At 36.5% G+C, this 19,332-nt stretch overlaps 2 protein-coding genes across 2 annotated transcripts; both read right to left on the minus strand.

Moving 5' to 3' along the window:
* Positions 1-1,308: 1,308 nt before the first annotated feature.
* Positions 1,309-3,815, minus strand: LOC106916907 (thyrotropin-releasing hormone receptor-like). The gene is made up of 2 exons (XM_014985520.2): positions 3,013-3,815; positions 1,309-1,768 (listed from the first exon to the last, which is right to left on the minus strand). The coding sequence occupies exons 1-2, from the start codon at positions 3,787-3,789 to the stop codon at positions 1,379-1,381; spliced, it is 1,167 nt and encodes a 388-aa protein (XP_014841006.2). The 5' UTR covers positions 3,790-3,815; the 3' UTR covers positions 1,309-1,378.
* Positions 3,816-13,587: 9,772 nt separating this feature from the next.
* On the minus strand, positions 13,588-15,185 carry LOC106916844 (thrombin-like enzyme bothrombin). The gene is made up of 6 exons (XM_088007521.1): positions 15,121-15,185; positions 14,723-14,906; positions 14,454-14,642; positions 14,089-14,138; positions 13,816-13,961; positions 13,588-13,734 (listed from the first exon to the last, which is right to left on the minus strand). The coding sequence occupies exons 1-6, from the start codon at positions 15,155-15,157 to the stop codon at positions 13,588-13,590; spliced, it is 753 nt and encodes a 250-aa protein (XP_087863647.1). The 5' UTR covers positions 15,158-15,185.
* Positions 15,186-19,332: the final 4,147 nt, after the last annotated feature.

Consider the following 19,332-nt stretch of genomic DNA (forward strand, 5'->3'; position numbering starts at 1 on the left):
GCAGAAGGCAGGCTGAGGGAGAGAGAGAGAGAAATGGCACAGAGGAGCAAAACTGGGGAACAGGCAGAACTTAAAACTAAGAGATGAAGAATAACTAGATAAACAAACATGATATAACCTAGAGAAACAATAACTAACCAACTGATTTAAAATAAGGCAAAAAAACCCCCAAAAAACAAATATTGATTTAAATCGAATATGGCCAAACAAGCCAAATGATCAAAAATATAGAAAATGCATTTTTTTAAATGTCATTAATCAAGACAATCTGGGAGCTAAAAGCCAACAGAGAAAATATATATATTGGAGAAACTAAACCACATAACCAATGATAAACATTGAAAAACTAATACACGTAACTTAAAAACTTTGAAACAGGCTACATGTTCGATCTGCTAATTAATAAGCCTGTCTGGTGCCAAAATCCAATTCCCCTCAGACTCAGGCTCTTGTTGTGGCCTCATTTATCAAAATAAGCCAGTTGGAGCACTCTCACATCCGTTTTGCTGTGTATTCATTTTGTAGAGCTGAAGCCGTGGGTGTTATTAATCATAATGTTGTTAATAAAGAGTTGCTATAATCTTAAGTTCTTAAAGTATTCCTAAACTCACTTACAGAGGATTATAATTTGGTGATAGTAAATGGGACTTGATGTGAAATAAAAAAGGTGACATTTCTTTTAAAAAACATTGAATAAGGCTGTCAGAAAATGTAACTTTATAACTGTTGGGTTGAATATAATGATACTTTAGCTGTTAATTAGCAAGAAAACTACCAGCAGCAACACGACTCTGCAAATTTAGCAAGTCAGGGGCTTTTTTTTAATGATTTATTCTCCAAAGAAGGGATCAGAATGATTCAAATGGAAGTTTATGTCAACAATTAAAACTCTAGGATGAAAGTGGCTGAGTCATATTTCCTAAAACCCCTCATTAAGCTCAGACTTAAATATTTAGTTCAGAAGTTTAAAAATATGTAAACTATATACTTAGAGTCCCAACTAAATATTTAATTTGAAGGCGAAATATTTAATTTGCAAACTAAATATTTAGCTTGTGCATTAAATATTTAGTCTGGAACTCTGCTCTGATATTTATAAATTTATGCATAACATGGTGAAAACTTTAAAAAATTTAAATTCTTTCTCTAAGACAGGCCAGATAAACATAAATATTGCTGTTAATTTTTACTGTGTGACTTTACAAACACCGAAGCTTGTCGTGTTTCATATTTACAGTACAAACGGGAATATTAAAATAAATACACTGCTGAGAAATGCAAAATATACAAATCCACACATAAGCACTACAGAATTCATCAAGAATATCCACACATCTTTTTACCCATAGAAATAACTGGAAACCTTTTGAACAACGTTTCATGCACTGAGCGCGCTGGCATCATCCTCCGTTACGTTGAACCTGCTGGACGTTTGACCGCTGAGCTCCTCCTGCTCTGTGACCGGTTCGTTGCTCCCACCGGACGAGCTCTTCATCACGCTGTAGTAAATCGGCACGTTGTACTCGGCCTCCCCGCCATGGCAGCTGCACCTGCACAGCTTTTTAAACGCGACGCGAAACTTCTGAGACATGAGGTTGTAGACGATGGGGTTGATGGCGCTGTTGGTGTAGATGCACATCCGGCAGAAGAGGAGGAACCAGGTGTCGTGGTACGGAGGGTCGATGAAGGAGTTGACCACCACCAGCGTCCTGTAAGGCATCCACAGCAACGCGAAGAGGATCACCACAACGGCCAGCATCTTCGTTATCTGTTGAGGGAAAATTACGGAAATCATTTATTTACGCAGCTGTCATTACTTTATAAAATGTTGGGGAAGATCCAGCTTTCCTATAAGGTGATTGAAGAAATCCTAAAGCTTGGTTGTTAGAAAAGAAACAGACTTTATTAACCCCTCAAAGGGAAAATTCAGGTGACTGGAAAAAATAAAGAGGCCTCTGCACTGAACCCCATTGAAAACCTCCTGGTTATTCCACCAAATACTGATTTCTGAACTCTTCCTGAGTAAAAACATTAGTTTTGTTGTTTCTGAATGAGTATGAACTTGTATTCTTTGCATTATTTGAGGTCTGAAAGCCCTGCATCTTTTTTGTCATTTGACTATTTGACATTTTCTGCAAATAAATATTAAATTTTGCTTAGATTTTCAGAGACATGTTGTCAGTAGCTCATAGAATAAAGCGCCACCACAGGCGAGGAGGGAAAATGGTTTCTCAAAGGGTTTGGTTCCCATGACAGTGCAGTGTGAAAGTGAACTGAAGCAGCTGAAAATGTAACAAAAGTTTCAATTTTGGTCTCCAATCAAGTCAAGTCTACCAGACCATCAGGTGTGAAAACACCCTGGAGGTGTTTATCTTAAAGGTGACCTAATATGCTTCGGTAAACAGGTTAGGGTGGTCTATGGGTTAGGATACTGAGATTTTAGTTCTCCCATTGAGCTGTTTTAGAGCATCTTGTCACTTTACATCTAAATAAACTGCTGATGTCTACGCCCCCAAATGTATGCTTACATTCACACATGAAAATGCCTGCAAACAGATGCGTATAGTTATACTACAGTACATCTTTGAAAAGCAATAGTAGAGCCTTCTGCACCACAAACAAAAATGCAGCAAATGATTTCTGAATGGTAAGTCAACAACAGAACACTCATCTTTTCCAGCAGCCATTGTAAAGCACATACAGTTGTAAAACCAGCTGACCAAAGGTGCTGGAGCTCTGCTTGGGTTGCTAGGTGATGGGCTGGGCTTCGCTGGGGTTGCTAGGTAGCAGCGCAGTGTCCATCGATTATAACTTGATTATTGGGAGGTTTCTGAAACAGCTAATTTTCCAGACACAAAAAATAACTTTATTGCCTAAAAATTACTGGGTGTTTTTGTTTTAAGTGCTTGGGCTTTTTTAGATGCAGCTGAGACCCAACATGCAACATGTGCATTTTTTTAACTGGTTACAAAATTTTATCTAAAACAAAACGTCATAAAACAATTGCAGCACCTGCTTCCTTGCAGTAATGGCTCCCTTGTTGGGCTTGTTGGTGCTGTGGGAGTGGCCCTGATGAACCGACCCTCCTCCTGCTCGGTCACTCAGATGTGAAGGCAGAGGACTCATGAACAAAATCCTTGCGATGAGCCCGTACAGCACAGTGGCTACAATCAGGGGGACCACATAAAAAAGAGTGAAGTCCAGGAAGTAGATGGGCATGTAGAAGCTCCTGGAGACGCGGTAGGCGCACGTAACAACCACCCCGTTGGTGTAAACGGTTTCCTTAGTGTCTGCCAAGAAGAACCACATGGTGCAGTAGAGGGAAGTGAAGATCCAGATCCCAGCTATGATCCTTTTGGCTCTGGAGACTGTGCATATGAACTGGGCCTTTATGGAGTGACAGATTGCGATGTAGCGTTCAATGGTGAATGCCGTGATGGAGCAGGACGACACGTTGATGCCCAGATACTGAAGGTACGTTATGCACAGGCACCCTGTGTAGCCGTAAATCCAGAAAGCCACCACATCGGAGATGTTGGGCAGGCCTGCAGCCAGCAGCACAATAAGATCAGCGACGGCCAGGCTGACCAGGTAGCAGTTCGTTGGCGTCACCATGTGTTTGGTGCGCAGGACGACGAGCACGACCATGACGTTCCCCGCGATCCCGACGCCACAAATGAGCGTCGTCAACAGTATGGTTATGACTTGTTCCTCGACAGAGTTCAGAGGCATCGCAGTCAGATTCACAAGCCGAGCGACGTCCTGGAAAACGGTGGTGTTGTTCTCCATCTTTGTTTTTCAGTCCAGCAGGGGTGATTCAAAGGCGAGGAGCCTCAACACAGAAAACCAAGTGGAAGGGTTAAATAGAGATACACTAGAATCATGATATAAACATGTTGTCTACTATCAATAGAGGAAAAAACAGCAATTACCACTCTTAACATTTCTTCAGTTGTCTTGGAAATATTTACAAGCTGACATGTTCAAATACATTATTTTTAGTGAAGGTCAAATTTAGCTCTGTGTGTAACAATGCCAAAATAAAGTAACCAGGCCCAAATACCTTATTTTTACATCATATGTATAAAATCAGAGTAAATAACAGTTTCTTATAGGGCTGCAATTATTTTAGTGCTTTTATACAATTAAATTGATTGTTGTATAAAATTTATCTTTTTATCATATACAATGATCGGTTTTATTGCATAAAATATGATCACTTTCTTGTATAAACTGATTGTATTTTGGTAAAACTGATCATTTTACTGTGTAAAATCAATTTGATAATTTTCATGCAGTAAAATTTATTGTATACGTTTGTATTTATACGGTAAATTTCTGGCAACCACAGCTGCTGGTATTTCACCCTAAATTATAAACGCTTTTTCTACAACTTCAGTATTTTAGTTTATGTTACCAAACTAAAATACAACGTCTAGTCAGAAAAGTATTTTTTCTGTTTCCTCCCAATCATCCTCGTTTCTGGTGTAAGTAGACGTGTTAAAGTGTGATGCTGAATGAATGAATGAATGAATGAATGTAAGTGTGAAGTGCTTTAAAATTGTGTTTGTCGCTGCGGTGATGGAGACGCCACTGCTTGTTGACAGCAGATCCTCCCCAAAGCCTGATGTGTCTCTATTGCATTAAAACTGAGCAGAAACAGGAGGCGAGTGAAGCAGAACATTGAATGGGACCACGATGTGTTTTACAAAACGATGAGGAGATCTATGCAAAGTCACTGGCATTAATCATCCACTGGATCCTGAATCTGATTGGATTAAACTGCAATGAGTTGGATTTTAGCTAAACACAGTAAATATCTGGATGTAAATTGGATTTATCTGAAATAAGAAATGATTCCTGCCATCAGACTGTAGAATCCCCAACTCTGAGTGTCTTTAAATCTAAATTTTATCTGGACTCGTATATAGATTAACTAATTTCTTATGCATGCTTGTTATTATTTTTACTTTATTAATTTATCTTATATTTACTCATATCTAATTACTTACAAAACCACATTTATTTACTTTTTTCAACCAATTTCTCCTGGGGATCAATAACGTCTAGTATATTCTGTTCTATTTATTTGCAGAGTGCTTTCAGATGACATTTATGGTGAAATGTCACTCAGATCTGCATTGAGGTGAAGCTTAATTGCTTTTTCTGTAGCTTACATTTCTTAATCTAAACTCAAATCACCACTAAAGGGTGTTAATTATACCAAATACATACAAAATTCAGGCAAAAAGAAACAATAAAACACAAAACCTGTATTAAATCCAGAGGAATTATATAATTACCTAAAACTAGCATTAAAAATATATCATTTTAAATATAAAGATAAATACATGATCAACCTAATCACAGTAGTTAGTAACATCCAGCTCACCATGAGTTGGACGAAGCAGCGGTCGCTCAGAGACGGTGGCAGCGTTCAGGTCCGCTCTGTCCTCCTCCACTGATGCTTCTACTCGTCCTCATCTCTCTCCCTCCTCTTTTCATTTCTCCCTCCCTCTCTCATCCACTCACCATTACATCCTCACTGGTTCAGTCCTTGTTCTAAAAATCAATTGTGCCTCAACTATCAAAGGTGCCATGTTAGTGCTGGCAGAACAGGGGAGGCAGCTACAAGTTTTACCACTGCAGACATTGGCTTATAAATTTAAACAGAACTAATTAAAGCTAATTTTATCAGGCTTGTTGCTGTTGTGTCCCTTGCAGACATAAATTAGCTGACACTCCATAGTCTGAAGAGGCTAACTTAAAGTTGACCATAAACAGGTTAATATGGGCTGTTAAAAAATAAAGCATTTATTACATTTTTTACTCAAAATCATTCTTAGACAATGAGATTTTAGTCTGTTCTGAGTTCCTTCTAGAATGAGCTGTTTTAGGATTTCTGGCTTTAAATTCAAATAAGCTGCTGCTGGCCACGCCCCCACAACTCAACGTTTACACTCGCACGTGAAAATGGCTGCAGAAACAATACGCAATTATACAAACGTACATCTTTGAAAATAATTAGTAGAGCCTCCTGCACAACCAACAAGAATGCAGCAAGTGGTGTCTGGAGGGTAAGTCAACTACAAAACACTTGTCTTTTCCAGCAGCCATTGCACCTGGTATACAGTGGTAAAACCAGCTGCTGGAGTTCAGCTTGGGTTGCTAGGTAATGGGCAAAGCTTTGCTTATTTGTGACATTATACACTTGAATTAATACATAACTAACTTACAAGTAACTTTTCAGAAAGATATGTACATGTTTTAAGTCAAAATTCCTTAACAGTGATTTTAGTTCCATTGGCAGATTATGTCACATATAGCAAGACATTTTTCAAATGGTTATAAGTGCAATAATCTACCAGTGGAACTAGTACTTTTTCATTAATATGAAGGTTTTATTGACTTAAAGCTCATATTTCTTACTGAATTGTTTCTTGTGAGCTAGTTTTGTTTTATTTAAAGTTCACTAAGATATTTGGACTAGAAAATACACCAAAAATACTTGGTAAGATTTGTTTTGTATTTCTAGTTACTTAGCAATGAGTATCATGTTCTTTTTCTCTTTTCCTCTCATTTATTAGTTTCCCTGGTGTTTATTTGGGTCTCTCCATTTTCTAGCAGCAGTTTTATCTCTCAGACTCAACAACAGTTGGATTTTGTTGTTTAAATTTGGAGTTTTTCTTCTTCATGCAGCCTCTTTTTGTGCATTTATAGACCTTTATTAAAGGTGTTTACCTGTCCGCCTTCTTCCACTATCCGTAAATGAGGACTCTACTTGTGTCCTCATTCATAATATTTTAACATAGAAAAAAAATTGTTGCACATCTGCAACTTGGGAGGGTTTTTTTTGAGGCTACATGACATCCACTGGTTTATAGAGAACCACTGGTTACAAGTGGAAAACATCTGGTTGCTAATCTTCCAGGAAGTGGAATTTAACACCAAGACACATTATTTTTTTGTTCACAAAAATTGCAAAAACCCAAGAGATGCATCTCATAATCTGCAGCCCTCAGAAACATGTATGAACATTAGAGTTCATGACAGGATGATAAGAAAAGACTAACACGTATAACGTGCTTGGAAGGGTGGAGAAGCAAAAACCTCTCTAAAACAAATATGGCAACACATTTTAGGTCCATAAAGATTCATAAAGCTGAATTAAAATGAACTGCAGAACTTTTGCAACAATATTCTTTGTAGAGATGCTACACAGTCAACATCCAGTCTCAAACATCAGCCTACTTGAGAAACCTATTTGTTATTTTCAGAGCTGAAAACACGCTAAAAAGAAGTCATGATGATGTTTACATCCTTAAGCAGCCTGAAAGAGTGATTCATCCAGAGTGTCTAATGCTTCAAAGTGACTGTTTTCAGAATCCAGCCTGAAAGAAAAAGGTCTTAAACCCTGTTTCTGTGCACAGGACCATCATTTTGAATACTAATGGAAGTTTCTCCATTTCTAAATAAAAGATGTTCAGTCTTCAGGCTGCCTGGAACAGCTTTGGAGAAGAAAACATCAAAACATAATTATTACTATGACTGCTGTACATCACGTTTGGTATTCAGATGAAGACATGCTTGAGTTGTAGTTTCTTTAGGTTTTCATAACTCTATTTTTGCTGGTTGTTATTCAGTACATGCCAAATATACCAAAATTAATTTGGAAAATTATTACAGATACTCAAATATTATTATACTACAACAAAATCAGGTCATTTAGATTAATTAATACATATTTTTATAGTTTATTTTTTTATATTGTGGAGTTGACTCTAACCAATAGAAATCTGAAAAGGACGATTATTTTTGCACAGGCGATTGCATGTTAAGAGAATCACGAAGTGGACACAGTGTCAGGAGCAAAAATAGATTATAAAGACGTTTTCTATTAATATTCTGGGACGCGTCTTAAAATAAAACCCTCCAGCCTCATGGGAAGCCTTTGATATGCAAAGAACTTCTTCAGAAATTTTAAAATGTATTATCTATTTTTGAATAGCCTAGTGAATTATTTGTTACACGCATGAAACCGGTTGATTTAATCCATTTCATCTATCTGGGCCAATAAAAAAATCCAGACATTACGAGATCTAATCTGTTAATGTTCATTTCCTGAAATGAGATTTTGTCCTGAAGTACCACAGCGCCACCTAGTGAGTCTGAAAGGTCGAAACCACAATGAAGCCATAGTGACGTCACACATATATAACTCGTCACGCCTAATCAGTCAATCAAATCAATCAAATTTTATTTGCATAGCACATTTCAGCAGCAAGGCATTTCAAAGTGCTTTACATAATTAAAATAAAAACAGCATGTGAGAAAGAGAAAGAGATTTAAAAAACATAATTAAAACGTAAACAGTGAGAAAGAGAAATAAAAAGCTGTAGAACTTTAGTTGAGACGCCGTCAACTGGGACTCCAACCCTTTTGACTTTAGTCAAAACGCCAATCACGTTCCTCCAGCGCAGTGTTTCTCAAATTTTTCAGGCCAAGGACCACTTAACCCATTTAATAAACACTCACGGACCACCTAACCTGAAATTGCCCCGCGATAACACATCGTAATACAACCTGAAATGAAAATATTACTCTCTTAACTCACTTATTGTTGTTTTCTTTGTTCGTCCCAATGAGAAAAGTGGTGCTGTTTGGTAAATGTGACTGGCCACAACAAAGCCAGGAACAGGTCTACTTGGGCCAGGAACATGAATCAACATTTTAAATCAACACATCACTGCTTCAGACATTAAGCAACAAATCTACAGTATTTTATTTTTATCAATGGAAATTCAAGAAAGTCGACCTTTAATTTGAAACGTTTAATCCCGTCTTTGAAAAAGTTACATTTACAGGTTTTTATCTGGAAAAACAACTGAAGATAATTCAAAATTTGCATTTTTATTTTATTTAGATGATAAAACCGATGTAATAAGTTGTTTCTGAATTTCCAGATTAAATTTTACATTTATATGGATAACTTACTGAAGCCGGTATTTTATTTTATCAGCTGCTCCTGCAGTAACGAAGCAGCGTTAATCTACAGGAACATAATCTGAATGAACATTCACTATCAGTCAGATTAAAACACCTGATGATGAATTTAGCAATGATTCTGTAGATGAACCAAAACTACCAGAAAATCTCAATTCAGTTCATTTATATTGAGACTTTTCCCAACAGAAGGCTTTGTTTGTTCAGATCTGTTTTAAATATTTCATATTTATTGACTTTAAAGTCACAGAGTTAAATCTTTTCCATTAATGTGTGACAAACCAACTGGAAGAAGCTCAAGACAATACAGTGGAAGGAAAACTGATCAGTTTGTTTTATACATGATCTGGAAAGTGTGGTGTGCTCTGTTATGCCTGTTGGAGCAGCAGCTGAGAGGAAGCTCTGTCCCAGGATGACCTTTGACCTAGAGAAGGTGGTGGGAGACAGAAGGCCTAAAGGCTTCTATATTTTTCACCTAAATTGCTAAAGTTGTCTCTCACAGTTGTGTGATGAAAATTGTGGAACTATTTTGGCAGAGCTCTGTGCAAAGTGTTGTGTGATTGATCAGGATTTGTTGCCATGTTTCATGAAGAAATGCACCCAGACAGCAGAAATGATCATTCTCTGAGGAATTCTGTACGGTTTTTTGTGATTCTTCACGAAAGATCATGAAATATTCAAAAACTCCTGGATGGAAAATGGAAACCATCGTTCATGGAGGAGGCTGTCTGCAGAAAGGTGGCGCTCTTGCACCCTGAAGCAGGTAGATTGGCTCCAGGTGGTCAGAGCCGTTTTATGGAAGACTTCACTGTGGCGGATTTAAAGGGCCAGTATCAAGAAAAATCTACTTTTCTGATTTTTCCATCATGTTATTCACTACAGTCTTGCTGTAGTTTTCATATTTGAGAAATCCTTTTAATCTCCATGGTAACCAGGGGTTGCCTAAACGCCCGTCTCCAAGGCGCAGCTCCTCCTCTCAACTCCTACAGACTAGCTAGCAGAATTAGCAAACATCTGCTGAGCTCACAATAGGAGCTACTTCTCAGACCAAAGCTGGTAAAAACATTAAAGGGTTAATAGAGGAGCCATGTAGGGATGACTTCCTGGAGGAAAAGATTCAGAAAGAGCAAGAGCTTCTTAAAGAGACAGAGGCCCAATTTCAAGCTGTTAATCCAGAAGTCAAATTTATTTTAGGTTATATTTGATATATTTAGTATTTTTATAGCAACTGAAGGTAACATAGTTGCAGGTTTGTGCTATAAAATGGCTATATGTGCCTGGAAAACACAACACTGGCCCTATAAGACAGCATCACTGCTCAACCGGTCTGAGAACAGTTGTGATGCATCAAAGCCCTTTCATTAAAGGCAACAGATCTGGAGAAGGAAACAGGTTTAAATGAATAAGTGGCTATAAAACCTGCAACAGCAGAAATGTTATTTAAAATGAGATAAACTACAAATACCAGCAGGAATTCAAACCCTTGCTGGTTTTATTGTATGGAGTGACCAGCAAGGGTTTGAATTCCTGGTGGTATTTGTAGTTTATCTCATTTTAAATAACATTTCTGATGTTGCAGGTTTTATAGCCACTTATTGAATATAGTTGTCTTTAACACTCAGATATATGCATGTTTTGTAGATTTTTTTAAAAATCATCCTACTGAGTCAGAGTACTCTATTTATAATAACTGTCTGCATTGTATTTTATGTTATAATCTATATTTTTCTTAATTCTATTTTTATATATCTTATATTTTTGTCTTTGTATCACATGTTACTGTGATATTTCTATTCTATTCCATTGTTTTCTATTCTGTTCGCTTTTGTCCTTCCATGTTCATTTCCAGATGAAAAGCCTTGATAAAGTTCCTCTGTACGCAAATGACAAAGTGCTGTTGTTCATATCGGTGTCCGTCCTAAAATCTGCTGCAGGACTGCAGACATTCACAGGAAGCTATAAAAAAAATAAAAAAAATAAAAAATAAAAAATTCCTGACACAAAGGATCATAATTCATGCATGAAAGGGCTGATAATTTGCAACTCAACATGTTTTAAGGAAGACATGTTAAGCTGCAAAAACAAAAACTACAATAATCTGTAACTTAATCTGAAGAAGTTCTTCAGACTTTAACGATCTTTGGTTTTCCAGTTCCTCTGAGTTTTTGGTTCATTTTTCACTTTTGCACAACAACATGTAGCTAACCTGCAAAAGTGATTCAGAACTAATTCAGAATGAATGGGTCGTTCCTCTAAAGCAGCTCTTCATGTCAGTGAACGCATCATCAAAATGAAAAGTCCTGATGCAACGATAGTAACATCAGGGAAAGCTGAGAGAAACGGATCAGACACACAAATGTTTTAAAAAAAAATCAATAAATGCAAAATAATGACAGATTTTGACAACTACATTTATGCTTTCCATGAAAATATTAGTTAGCAACTGAACTAAATATTAAATTTACTAACTAATTATTTAGCTCAAGCTAAATGTTTAGCTTCCTCTGTGTTAGGATCTGTGTTTTCTGTGTAGTTTTTTAGGTTTTTCTGTTAGTCCAGTTTCCCCTGTGAATCTGTCTTCCCTGTTGATTGCTCCCGGCTGTATCCAGTTCCCTGATTACCTTCCCTGTGTATTTAACCCCACCTGTTGTCTTTGTCTGTGTCGGATCCTCGTCGTGTAACACCCTCGTCTCACGTCTGTGTTCTGTTCCTGTGCTACCAGTGATTTTCTGTTGTTCCTCCTGGTTTTTGTTATTAAATCGTCTTATCATCATGACTACCTGGGTTCCCCGGCGTCTCCCTCACCATTCACAACCACACATCATGACACTCTGATCTTCTCCAAAGACAGAAAAGGTTTGAATGTTTGTCCATTTAATGTTTCTAAAGATTATCATTAGAAAATATGTTCAAAACTTAGAATTTACCAGAATACGTCCAACATATCCAGGCAGATATTATTGTTTTATATGAACGGTTTGATGCAGATTTTAGTTTTTGTTTCTTTAATGACGAGTTTAACAGCTTTTAAAAATAAAAATATGTTTAATATTTTATTGAAAATCAATTATTTTCTTTATTAATAACCAGAAATAAATACAAGAGTAACAATCTGATCAGACAACAGACATTTATTTTCTAGTTTTGTGACAGTGAATATTATTATGGAGACAAACAGCCGCTTTATTTATTCAAAAACAAGATATTCTCACAGTTTAATTTACAAAATAACTTTAATCCCAAATAATCCAGAGATGGATGAAATATGCCTCATCTTCATCCAAGATTAATATTTTATGGTACAATTATGAATCTGAAACTTTCAGTAAATGTTTAAGTATGAAGAATAAAATCACTACTCTAGAAAAGGTTTATATCATTCAATAACAGCATAATAAAATATTCCTGGTTACATAGAAATAAGTTCAAATTGTTTATTAGTGCTATTATTTGGATGGTAATTATTGAATTAATAATGCTATCATATTTGATGATGCAAACTTTCTTTTCTGTCTAATTTGATGTAATATTATCAGTGAAAAACATTCTAATAAAATATTTAATGACATATTTTAGTACTAACATCTTTTTACTTTTTCCAGATGTTACTGTAAAATTTATAGAAAACTTCTGCCATATTTAATAAGTTTTTGAAAACCAAATTGTAATTTATGATAAGTTTTAAATAAACATGTAATTTAGATTTTAATTTCAACAGTGAAATAAAATGGATATTTTTGCACTTCCTCCTTTATTTTGCAGAAGATTTTTATGTAAAATGTTTTAAGATATTTTTTATAGCTTTATGTAAGCCTATAAAAGGCGTTAAAATTTAAAATTAAAATCAACAATGACACTTTGATTAACTGCAATACAGGAACATTTTCTATGATAATTTTGTATGTTAAATTTGTGGCAACCAGAAGTTGCCATTAATTAGCTTTACCTGTTTTTACATATTTTCTTAAAACGTCTTTCATTCCAAATTTTGACTTTAAAACTTTTTTTAATTATTGAACTTTTTATGTACTTTGTATCTTTACTATTTTTTAGTATTTTTAAGTTATTTGGATTTTATTATGTGTTCATTGTATTATGTGAATTCTGTTTCATTATTTTTGTTTACAGCTCTTTGGTCTTGTTGGTGTTTAAATTTCTCTAGAACTAAATCAGGAATAGTAATTTCAGAGTTTAGATGCTGCATGTTTATTTCTGATGTAAAATAAAGACAAAAAATGAATAAATTACTTCTGGTGTTCAACTTTATGTGATCTAAAACTCATGACTCATCTAAAACTAGACTAATTTCAGGGAAAATATCAACTGGACAAAATGAACCAAGAATGTAAAGACAATCAACCAGGAAATTTTTCTTTTTCATGCATTTATTGATTTATTTTCCATTTCTGAGACAAAGAAAAGCTCCATTATTGGTTCTCACAGGGAGGTCAAGGTCAGGTGAGAAAAACAAAACTATAAATTTATCCTAATTCTACAAACCTGGAACAAACGGATGAAGATAGAATTATAAAATTATATCAGAGGAAATTTGATGAGAATTTTATTTCATGATAGTTTGTTTTATTAAGGCCCAGTTGTTTGGCGTATCCAATCTATGTATTCACACACATCCATAATGAAAGCTGATATGTAACATGCATAATTTTTGTCACTTCCAGCAATCACACCATAAATCTTCCCTTGGAAGATCACTCCTCCACCAGAGTCGCCCTGTGGGAAAATAAATATTTATATTGTAAAACTGAGAAACCTTCTATTCAATGTTCAGAGAAATTAAAGAAACCAACTTACAGGAGAAGAATCCTTGCCCGCCTCTTGAACACAGAATCTACGATTGTGCCCATAATAATTCTGGACACAAGGTGTACAGTCATCAACTGTCATGTCGACACACTGAAGATGTGGTGGAATAGGAGCATTGGTCACTGTAGAGAAATATGAGAATCATTAACATGTCCTTCTCTCCACCTTCTCTGTAGGACAGAAACAAAGATTTTATTCTCATAACTTCAACATTTCTCTCACCTCTCTCATAAATGAGGGTGGATTTCATTTTTCCAGAAATGGGGCCGGTTGTCATCGCTCCCTCTCCTGCCAGCTCAACAGAATCACCTCTAAAACACAATAAGAATAAAATGTAAAAATACAAGATATAGAAAATTAATTATGAAGAACAAAGAAAGAACAGAAAATAAATCCACGAAGGACTTCATTCTCCTCCAGTCCTCAGTGTCCTGTGTCCATTACATGTGTCTCTGGTCCAACACACCTGAGCTGAACGGGTTCTGGTTCTGCTGGTGGCATGAACTGGTTCTGGTTCTGCTAGTGGCCTGATTACCTGACTCAGGTGTTCTGAAGCAGAAGCAGCAGGACTGGAGGAGTGGAGACAGAAAACCTGAAGTCATGTTTTTGATCAGAGATAGACTTACTTTTTAGGACGATTATTGCATCTTGGTGGCACAGCAGGTGGAATATTTGTTACTGGTCTCTGAAGCCTCAGCAACATGATGTCATGCTGCCGGCCGTTGTTGTCAATATAAACCACTGGGGTGTGTGTGATTATGTGATTCTCCTGCTGAAGACCCCGTGGATGAACTCTGAGCATTGCTTTCATAATCCTGCGGAACAGATTAGATTTTAATGAACACACAGAAAACCTGATCATGTGCAGATAAAAACTGTCTTGTTTCTTTCTCACCGTCCTTGCTCCCACTCCCAGCAATGAGCTGCAGTCAGGATCCACTGACGGTGGATCAGAGATCCTCCACACACAAACTCATCATTAGCAGTGATTCTTACATGATAAAGACGCTCGTTGTTGTTACAGTCATGACCTCCAATGATTCTCTTCTGCAGAGAAACATCTGAGTTCACTGAAACACCTGAAGAAGAAAAAGAAGGATTTTACTCAGAAACCAGGTACAAACATGGCGGCTGGAACAGAAAAAGGATAAACAGTTAAAGATTAAAAAGCATCACAGTTTTGGTCTGAAACAGAGTCAGAGGGAAGTTTGAGAGTCACAGAGAGCAGCAGCCTCCCTGGAACCAGTGGAAGTGTGTCCAGTGTCTCCAGTGTCTCCAGTGTGTCCAACTCACCCAGCCCCAGCAGCAGCAGAACCTTCAGCAGAGCCATTGCTGGTCCAGATTCCTGTGGATGTCTGCAGTCCTGCAGCAGCTTTTAAACTCTGTTCACAACTTCCTGCTGGACAGAAAGCCACCAATCACAGGACGGACACCGATCTGTCCAATCACAGGACGGACACCGATCTGTCCAACCACAGGACATGAGTCTCTTCCAGGCTGGCTGGACCGCCCCTTACATCTGATCCACGGCTCTCCAGTTTTCTGTACGTCAGACAGTTTTTATTTCTGGCTGCTCAGTCAGTTTCAGTCCAAATGTTTTCATGACAAAGCAAAGAGCAAAGTGAGCTGAAGATTTGTAGGATTCCTTTAAATTTGGTCGATTAAAAGGATAAAACTAGGAGTTACCAGCATGTGAAAACATTCATTAAACTCAACTTGACAACCTGAGACAGATTATCCTTCACTGAAGCATCTACTGCCAGGTTTCCAGCAAACAGCTTGTTGGTGAACACATTGCTAAAACTCACTAAGGTCACCAAACTCTGGGACAGTTATAGCTTCTGCTTCAACTTAGGTTGTGAAATCAAGTTTAAAACTGTCCTCAGTGTCAATACTTTGTGTGATTAATAATATTAAAGTGGTTCCTTTGTTAGCGTCCTGTCACAGTAGGAGCTTAGATAGTTAAACTGTACAAAGTCATTATACGCTGCAACTACTTTTATATTAACCCTTTCATGCATGAATTATAATGCTTTGTGTCAGGATTTTTTCCATTGTTTGTTATTTTCTTAAGGCATAAAAAGGTAGGACAAAAAATGTTTTAAATTTTTTTAGGTGATCAATTGTAATTTTCTCCAAATACAAAGCTATTTGAAGAATACATCAGTAGTATTGTTCTTTAGGGGTTATTTGATGTCAGTATTTGTTTTACCTGGCAGAGTGGAAGGAGGGTCCGGCTAGGTTGGCTGCTGTTTGGTCTGTCGGCCATATTGGGATTTAACAAAAATAATTTCTTGCATTTGCAGCTGATGGTCAGTAGTTGATCGTGTATTTTATTATGCATTAGTGTCCACTTCAGTGGTTTGTGTGCATTTATAACATAAAAACCCACAATAAGCTCAAGAAAATGGCTTTTAGACAGCTGTCCCCTGTAGTGACCGCTATGCATGAAAGGGTTAACATGATGTTGAACATGTAGTTCATGACCTGTAGTCGGCTGCTGCTGCTGTATAAATGTGACTTAGACATAGGATATATACAAACCCTTCATTTGTTTTGCTGTCTGCAGCCTTGCTGTAGGATTCATTACAATATGCCACATGAAATCATTTAAACATATTGTGATTTTTTTAAATGCTTGAGTTTAACACATTCAGCCTGACAGGAATTCACAAGTTCCTGCACAATTGAGGCTTCAGATATATTTTAATACCAATTTTTAATACTGATATATATAGGGGTATCCATTAAACAGGATAATATTCTATGGATAGCCTGACCAGAGCATTTGGTTAGTCTTAGTGGAAATTTCTCTCAGGTTCAGGTTAGAGGAGCAGGTAAAGGTTAAGAGTCAGGTAAGTTTTACAATTATGTGGAAGCAGTTAATGAAATGAAGATGAATCAATGCAAATTCCCAATAAGCTACAGTAAGTAAAACTTGTGTGTGCAATAAAAAATTTTATTAGAGTGCAAACTGACCATTTGCATATAAACTGTTCACTTCAGTTATTTCAGTTATGCTGAGCCAGAGCCTGCAGACACATCAGCTTCTTTTTCAATGTTATTACTATCTGTCTCATGTGCCGTTTTTATTCCAAACTACTGGCTTGAGATACACATACATCTACTTAAGCAATAGCTTTGTGTCTGACTGTGTAGTAAAATATTTCACTAACTGATCCCACTAAGGCAGCTGGGTTTGCGTGTTTGCATTCATAGAACGTTGATGGTACATTTGGTTAAATTTGCCTTAATGTTAACAGAAGACATAAGGATGTTGGCTCTTACACAGAAAATAATTCAACATGAGGAAAGATTGAATAATAAAACATTTTTACTCCAAGAATACAGCACAGAAATAAGTAAAAATAGTGAAAAGGTGGAGAGTAACTTGTATTTCTTGGAGAAGTTAAAGAACATATTACATTCTTCATTCTCTGAATTGGATGTTTTTTCTCCCCGCAGCATTTCTAATGAAATTCTGAATCAACAAAAAGATTTTAGTTAAAACTTTTCAGTGGATAAGATCAGTAAATGTTTTGCACCTCATGTCCCCTGAATAATAAACATATCCAGCAATAACCAATCAGGAGTTTATTATTGTCCAAACTCTCTGATTCAACCATTTGTCATGTTGAGCAGAAGAAGCTGAAATTTAGAAAGACAATTTAGAAACTATATACAAACATTAAAAAAAGGAAAATATCTTAACACTCAAAATAAAACCATCACATCGTTACTACATAAAATAAATGGATTTATGTTTTAAGAAACAAATTATGTGTGTTTTCCAAAACTGAAGCTAGGAGGATTATGAAGAACCTCACAATCAAAATGTGAATAACCATTTAATTTGTGTAATATCATTTAACTCTCTTTTTCTGTTTCTCTGTCTTCACAAAGCGGTTAACTTTGTGCAGCTTATCTTTTCATGCAAACTGTGACGGTCTGACCAATCAAGGACAAGGACAAAGGCATATATAAAAAATATCTTCTATTTATTTTTTCCAAAAAAAATTCTTAACAAAAGGTTTCAACAAATCTAAAAATATATAACAAAATGGGCCCAAAAGAAATCAACTAAGGCAAACATAACTCAAGTTAACAAAGCAAAAACTGACCTCACACAATGAACACACAGGGGAATTTATACAAACAGGCTAGCCTACACAAACGAGGAGGGGAGGGCTGGGAGACATAGTCATTTATGTATAAACATGAATGACTAATTTATACTAAAACATTTTGACTTTAACACAACTATAAAACCAAAATAACCTAATACCAAAAAGATTTTAGCAATTATGCCATTAGTGGAGAGAGTCAGATTCTTTGACATCAAGTCTCCTGCTTCCAGCAGCCTGATGGACTTTCGACCAACCACCTTCTGCCAGCCAGTCCTTAAGCTCAGCAAAACAAAATAGTTTATGATCTTAAAAAAACATAAGGCGTTTACTAAATGTGTGCACCCAAATTATTAAACAACCTAATGCAATAACCACCACCAAAGAAAAAGTGAAACTCTAAATATATTATATGAAAACATTTAAATAAATACTAACACTGAGGAAAAGGTGGAGGAACCTCCACACAAACGTATTTTAAAACTCGCGTGACAGAGCTTTTTGAAATAACCTTTATTCTCCCACAGTGGGGAAACTTTGGGTATACCAGCAGCAAAATGACTGACAAAATATATTTAATACAACAAATAAACCCAGTTTAGAAAACAATCATCCTGGATTTGGTTACATTTTCATTCAGACCAACTGCAGACGTGTCTTATGGACAGACTCTTCCCACTGGTCCTGATGAGATAAAACCCATCAAAGTGAACCTTCCTCCAGTTTGCAACCAGATCTAAAGGAGATTCTGTTTCTGTCTTCTTCCAGCTCTAAACCATCTAGAAAACAGAAGCAGTCAGGAGGATGTTGGTGTTCTTTCTGACCCCTAACCCTGAAACAATCCTTAGACACCTGCAGATGGATAGTGGCGATTGTTTGTCAAAAGAAAAAGCCTATAAAAATGTAATCCATGAACCACTGCTGCACTGAGGCAAGCAAATAAGAAAGATGAAACGTTCCACTGTTTCCTACTGGAAAAAAAAAAGACACAGGGTAAAAGTGTGGATTTTAATCTTTCTAATGATGTCAAACACATGAAAATAAAAAATAAATTGTTCTTTACTAACAAGTTGTCATGGTTTTAGGTAAATGTTTTATCCACATGCAGAACACACAGGAGTCAGGTGAAAAATTATTAGAAAGTTTATTGAAAAAATCTAATGAATCTGAATGTGCGTCTCTGTCTGGGGAATCTGGGAATCTGGGGGGAAACGGGAACAGATTGGAGATGAAATGGTTGTAGAATGAGGAAATGAATGAACAGGAGGAATGAAGGTCGTACTGGTGATGATGATGAAAGTTCAGCGAGAGAGATGAAGGAAACTTGAGACGGGCCTGGTAATCCTTGGAGAGTCAGAGGGAAGCTGTGGAGCTGTTGGAG

The sequence above is a fragment of the Poecilia mexicana genome, unplaced genomic scaffold, assembly GCF_051168715.1.
Source record: "Poecilia mexicana isolate PSO_F unplaced genomic scaffold, ASM5116871v1 scaffold_7, whole genome shotgun sequence".
NCBI lineage: Eukaryota > Metazoa > Chordata > Actinopteri > Cyprinodontiformes > Poeciliidae > Poecilia > Poecilia mexicana.